The sequence below is a fragment of the Pelophylax lessonae genome (genome assembly GCF_965119305.1).
Source record: "Pelophylax lessonae genome assembly, chromosome: 1".
Lineage (NCBI taxonomy): Eukaryota > Metazoa > Chordata > Amphibia > Anura > Ranidae > Pelophylax > Pelophylax lessonae.
Window position 1 is genome coordinate 502,305,211 of NC_138768.1, and position 7,162 is coordinate 502,312,372.

At 39.3% G+C, this 7,162-nt stretch overlaps 1 protein-coding gene across 1 annotated transcript in view; it reads right to left on the minus strand.

Moving 5' to 3' along the window:
* Nucleotides 1-1,324: 1,324 nt before the first annotated feature.
* Nucleotides 1,325-7,162, minus strand: part of LOC309544905 (hepatocyte nuclear factor 6-like) — a gene marked incomplete at its 5' end in the record, with an annotated part of 183,459 nt that continues 177,621 nt past the window's right edge. Inside the window, one exon of the mRNA XM_082243911.1 lies at nucleotides 1,325-1,681. Coding sequence (XP_082100037.1) covers nucleotides 1,389-1,681 — 293 coding nt within the window. The 3' untranslated portion in view covers nucleotides 1,325-1,388. The remainder of the gene's footprint in view (nucleotides 1,682-7,162) is intronic.

Below are 7,162 nucleotides of genomic sequence, written 5' to 3' on the forward strand. Positions count from 1 at the left end.
TTTGACAACAAAATGATGTCTTTGAACAGTTCAGGGAGCTTCAAAAGGATACGCTTTTTCCTTGGTAAGTGAAGGAGATTAAAACATTCTTTTTGTTTGTATTTAACATTCTCCTTCCTTAGGATCTCAACATTTTTTACTCCTGATTATTGTAGGTTGTAATCTAATCTTTATAACAATTAGGAAAAAACATCCCTTCTACCACCCATCACTAAAGTATGATTTTTCTTCTTCATTTCACAGTTCTCATACTGTATATGTATTTTATCATCAAGGTGCCTACTTGCTGAGTACACAATCCACCTATCAATAAAATGAATAGAAGCCACATTGAAAACACATCATTAATTTTTTTTCCATATATATATATATATATATATATATATATATATATATATATATATATATATATATGTTTTACCCGCATCATTTAACATCAATAAAGTCTGTCCATATTTTAATCACGTTTGCCTATCCCATTATTGTAGCAAGCTTTATGACTTCCATCACCTACAATTGGGACAGGGTATTAGATCTATATTGTCTTAATTGAAACTGAAGAATACAACAGAACTCTACAGCTCTGATGAAAACCGAATAAGCGATGAGTCATTAAATGGGTGCGCTTAAGGAGACCATGAAGGACAAAATCATTTCTTTGGTATCACCATCTTCCATGGAAAGCTTTAAGGCAGTTGTTATTGGCACAAAATTTTACCTTCATCTTGCACTCAAATCCACTAGTTTCTTGATGTTCTTCTTGAGGTCTGCTTTACTTTTGTTTGCTTTTTTTTTGGGGATGGGTAGAACAGAAAACAATCCATGAACACTTGCATCCTTCCAGATTATATGTGTATAATGATGTTGCCTCTTTAATATTCATGAGCCTAGGAAAAAGACTTGACAACCTATGATAATGTGCTTGTACAATAGCTGTCACAGTTCATATGTAATATTGTCTCCCCCACAATCTTCCCCATCTAAAACTTTACATCACTGATGGCCAAGATTTAATGGGGTACTATACATTATTAATTTGATTTTACTTACTGAATGGTAAATAACAGAACTGAATATGTGGTTTTGTATTGATGGTTGTATAATATTTATAATAATCCACACTTTATGTTTACGTTGTACATTTTCCAACATTAAAATCTACCTAGCATCATTCTGTGTGGATGGTTTCTGGTGCTGTGACGCAAATCAGTGTAAAACAAGAATGTTCCTTTGGTCTTAGATTATAATTAAATTTGAAATATAGTGTTAAGAAGATCATTGGTATTCAGCCATAGCTATTTTTTGTATTGGTCTAGCTGTTCATTATTTTTTGGGTCATGTTTTGTGTTTCTTTTGTAGTTATGAAGTTCTGGAAATAGCTCAATAGCTCATGCTTTGGAGAAAGTGCTAGAGGAAACTGAAGGCATTGCAGCATTGACCCCTGGCTCTTCTTGCCATCGATTCATGCACCGCCGGCGTGCATTCATGAAGAAGTTACTGACAGTGTTGAGCTCCAGGCCCAGCTGCTGGGAAATGGTTATTTGCATCTCCTTTGAAGGACGCTTGTTTTCTTTGAAGATAGCAATCAAGGTACGCCGTTGGAGATCTGTAAAAACCAGTCGCTGTTTTTTTGGCTGCAGGTTACGGTCCTTTTGTTGTTCTTGTTCTTTACGTTTACAAGCTGAGAAAGAGTGAGATGAGAGAAAGTAAGAAATAATGACAAGTGAGAACATATCAAATATATGTCTTTCAATTATCGTAGTTTTCTGAAAAGAAAAGTAGGAGGAACTGTTGATGGGACACAAAATTAAGTACCCTATCTCCAGTAATGATCTATGCTGACTTTCTAGCACATGTTCTAATTTACATTCTACTTGATCACTTAGGAACATGAGTTTGCACTGATGTTCTTATCTATTGTTGGTGAGAAAATACTAATTCTAACCTTGTTTTACATGAAAGCATGACTTCAGTTTTGCAAGGGGAACAGCACGTATATAAAATATTATCTAGCTCTGTTTTTAAAGTCTCCTCTGTTAATAAATTCATAGTTTTTCAACCTTCATATAAGAGGCAATTGTTCTTTAAAAATGTGGAATCCTTGTACTCAAAAAGTATATGCAGCATATTTGCTAACATAGATGCTTTATGATAGTTTTGGAGGTTTTGACCTTTGCCTCCCACAGTTTTATGCTTTAGTAGAATTGTTTTTGAGCATCTTGGCTTAATAGATTCCCACTAAAACTTATGAAACTGCCATTAGTAGTTAAAAAAATTTAGGTAGGACCACTGGTAGAGTGTGAAAAAGGTAAAACATTTCAGGGGGGTTAATCTTCTTGTAAGCCTTCAATCTATTATACAGTGACAATTCTGTTTTTTTCGAGTGCCTGACCTCTACGGTAATCTTAAGAATCAGTGTCTCATAATTTTATGTGAAGAGTAGGACAGACGAGAATGTGAGTCCTTTACCCAGTATGTAATGTTAGTAGAATTTCGGAAATAAGGGAAGATTACCTGTAAAGAGTGTTGCACCACTTTAGATATTCATATATTTAAGATGTAGGATTTTGATTCATTAACTGTATAGTATAAGTTGTATTTAAATTTCTAATCACTGTGATTGCAAGGCACAGAGCTACTCTGATTGACGCTTTATCTTTTTCTTCTGATCTGCTCTGTTTGATGACACCCAGGACTCCCAGCAAGACATGTGGGGCACGTGCCCTGAATGCCCAATGCTGGTTAAGAGCATGGTTTATACCACAGTCAGGCTGAAAAGCTTTTCTCTCCTCCCATTATTCCAAGAAGGGCTCTATCTCCCCCCAAACACACACTTCAGGTATTAAATATTATAAATTGCTGGTATGAGTTGTATGATATTTTCATCTTCTACTTTGCCTGCCGTACAAATGCTATAATATTCTAAAATCCTTCCATTCTAAAAACAGAAACAAAAACCAAACAAAACCCCCCCCCCCAAAAAACAAAGGCACGTTCAATCAATCCTCCATATAAACACTATGCTATGTGCGATAATTGAACAATGGTTACCAGCTTTCAGGTGTATGCACATGTTGGTACTGTATCAATTTCCTATCCATTTATCTTCTGCCTGAATGCACTTGTCCCATATAATAACGATTTCAGTTGCCTATATAAATGTCCTTTTACCTCCTGCGGGTGGAGGTCTGACAAAGGAGCTGATCTCCGAAACATGTAACCACCCACACTATTGGACAATGGCCGCTGCGCCCCCACCCTGCCTTCAGGAGATCTCATGCCGACTCAGCTGAGACACAGATGAAAAGACGCATCTACAGGAAGCGGATCACCGGATGTCCTCATTGCAACCACTCAGCACAGCGGATAGGAAGACTCCAGACAGATCTTTGCAATGCCCATGTCACATTTACCAAATGTGAGTGCCTTTACACTTTTAACCTAATAAATACTCAGAGCCTACTGCACTTAGAGGTGCCTTGTCTTTTTATCTTTATCACTTTCAGAGCAGCTTCTCCTCTCCAGTGCTGCCGAAGTGCAGTGACTCACTTAACCACTTAAGCCCCGGAAGATTTTACCCCCTTCCTGACCAGGCCCTATTTTGCGATTCGGCACTGCGTGAATTTAACGGACAATTGCGCGGTTGTGCGACACTGTACCCATGAAATTGAAATGAATGAAAATTGACGTCCTTTTTTTCCCACAAACAGAGCTTTCTTTTGGTGGTATTTGATCACCTGTGCGATTTTTACTTTTTGCGCTATAAACAAAAAAAGAGCGACAATTTTAAAAAAATAACAATATTTTTCAAATTTTTTTTATATGAAATTCCCCCCAAAAAAATGTAAAAATCTAAATTTTTTAACATTTTAGGCCAATTTATTTTCTGCTACATATGTTTGGTAAAAAAAATCGCAATAAGCGTATTTTGATTGGTTTGCGCAAAAGTTATTGCGTTTACTAACTAAGGGAAAGATTTCTGTCATTTTTGGTGTTTTTTTTTTTTAACGAGTAATGGCGGCGATCTGCGATTTTTTTGCGGGACTGCGACATTGCGGCGAACAGATCGGACGCTTGACTGACATTTTTGACACTTTTGGGGGTACCAGTGACATTACTACAGTAATCAGTGCTATACATATGCACTGTTACTGTAAACTGTAAAAATGACACTGGCAGGGAAGGGGTTAACTTTATTGGTGATGCAGGGGTTAAGTGTGTCCCTAGGGGCGTGCTTCTTACTGTAAAGGGGTGTGGCTAGTGATGTAACCACAGAGACATACGATCCTACATAGCAGGATCGTATGATCTCTGCTGTTACATCAGGGAGAATGACAGGTGGCTTTGTTTACCTTAGCCGCCTGCCTTTCTCCCTCTCCACGGGGAGATCGCGAGTGACCGGTGGACATCGGGTCCGCCGGTCACACGCGCAGACTTGTTAGGGAACGAGCGGGGGCAGGAGCGCACCTCCGACGGCGCGCACTCGCCCCCTAGAGGCTCTTTGGCTAGCAACGTAGTACTACGTCACTTTGCCCGTATGGGGCTGACCGCCGCAGTAAATAATCGTGCGGCGGTCGGCAAGTGGTTAAAGCCTGCTGTATTCCACGGAAGCGCCCATACAACAAATCCTTGTTAAATGATCAAATGGCTACCGATGACATTGCATTAGTGTTGCAGTGACATACAGATTTGGGGTTGATTTACTAAAGGCAAATAGACTGTGCACTTTGAAAAGTGCAGTTATACTCTGCAAGTGCAGTTGCTCCAGAGCTTTAAGTAAATAAACACAAGCTCTGCTGAATTCCACAATCCAATCACGTGCAAGCAAAAATGCTGTTTTTTTTTTCTTGCATGTGATTGGGTATTCTTTGCAGAATGAAGCTTTACCTCATTTACTAAGCTCTGGAGCGACTGCACTTGTAGAGTGCAACTACATTTTGCAAAGTGCACAGTCTATTTGCCTTTAGTAAATCCACCTCTCAAGACTGTTTCTTGTTATTTAAAGCGACAAATGAAATGTGGGTCATTTTGCTCTAACTAGGAGCTATGGCAAATAAAGCTGCTTTTGGTGATAGATCTATGCAGTGCATTGGGGGCGCAGGGGCGCCGCCCCCCCCATCCATGAGTACGGCCCCCTAATCTACAAGCAGGGCGCCGGACGCATGAAGTTCAATGTTTTTTTCTTTTTTTTAGCATGTGATTAGAGCCAGAGTCTCTAATAGGCTAAAAAAAAGGGTGGGCTCAGGACGCAGAGCACTGCGCCTCGAGCCTGCCCAGTTGTGTGACAGTAGCGAATGAAAATTCACTATTGTCACACAGATCCTCCTCCTGGCCAATAAGGAACGGGTCCCGAGACCCGTTTCCCGATTGGCTGAAAGGAAAGCCATGCCATTGGGCATGGAGGAGGAGGGAGGAGACGCAGAAGACTGAGGAGGAAGAAGCCGAAGCCGCCGCCGCTTGCTGCTGCACATGTCCAGATTTCCAGGCAGGTTGAGTGAGCCGGGGGGGTCCTGCTGTAGTCCTGGAGGGGGGAATGGTGCGTGGCCTGGTGTGGTCTGGGGGGGGTGTATGGTGCAGTCCGTGTAAAGCCCCCCCCCCCCCCACGGCCCATGGAGCACCAGCCTCCACTGGATCTATGGTGGTAAGTTCTCGATCCACCAGCAGTAAGGAAATAAATGTAAGACTGGTGTGGGGAAAACGGTTTCTCCTTTGTAGGTGTTTTAATGCAACTAATTTGAGGTCCATAAAGCTTATAGACCAACCTAAGGCACAAGGAAAATGTCATAAATACAATTATGTCTAATTTGAGCTATATAAGGGTGCTATCCATTATTTTAGTAAACATAAATAAACATTGTAAAGAATATCTCTGCTAGGGGTTCCATCCAGTCTCATATTGTCTAAAGTGTGCCCGAGTCTTTTTAAAACTAGCAGAGAGCTCTATATCAATTATTAAAATTTGCCCTAGCCTAGCATAGATTATTATATGTTTATATTTTCTATGCTCTTCTTTCACTGAAGACGTTATATTAACATTACATCCATCACTTCACTACCCAGAATGCAACATATGTCTGCATTCCTAAAAAAAAAAAATAATGTGATGGACATTTACCAACAAACATGTGGTTTTGCAGTAGTGAAAAAAAATAAATAAATGTTTCCAGTTGCTGTCAGCTTAAATATATATGTATATTAGTATAAGCAAACACTGTTCATTTAAAAAGAGCTTGTTCGATGATCATTCATTGTTTCTGCATTTTGCTGATGCTGCACAACCTAGTTCTCCCTCCATCCGTCTTCTTACAGCTGCATATAAAGAAAATCAATCACCGTTTCAGCCAGTTATACTTACAGCAGAATCTGGGATGTGCAGCTTGCATGCATACATCTGCTGATTAGCACAGCTCATGTGAAGCAGAGCAAAACCACATCTTAATTGATATGTATACCTTCTTACTGTAGGTTCAGAGGCAGCCATTAAAAATACAGTGTGTATAATACTATTCCATGCATCTAACAGGTTGAACAGATTTTCTCTCTTACACTGATCCACGGCAGAAATTCTCTTGATTGACAAAATCATGCATTTGGATTTCTTTGTTTCCCTAAATTTGTATTGACAGCCTTATGGGGGAGGAAATGATGAAGTGTTTCCAACAGACATAGCTATAACATTCTGCACAAATAAGGTGCGGTCAGCCATTGTAAGACCAAGCAGCTGCAAATCTCTCACATTTACCATGTTTTTCTTTATAATGTAACGTCTTTCTCATTTTCTGATCATTCTAGTATATTTGTTAAAATAATTATAGTCTTGCCATTTTATTATTCTGTGTTGATTTGTGTATTTGGACATAAAATCAGTAAAAATAAGTGCTGTATCCCAGTAATATAGAGGTAATGGGCTACATCTCTTCAAGACAAATAACACCACCTGTGGTGATATCTATGGACAGTTTAAAGATTACCTGATGGCTTCTTTACCAGAATCGCCCAATCACAAAACCTCTTTTGTTTCGTGTTTCTAAATGTTGCCAAGATTCCTATTCCAGTTGTCTGTAATATAACCAGCAATTTTCAACACATTTTAGTTAAGTGTGAGACACTTGCTGGTATAATACAATGGCTTACCAACTGCTCTCAAAAATTACCTGCTGTC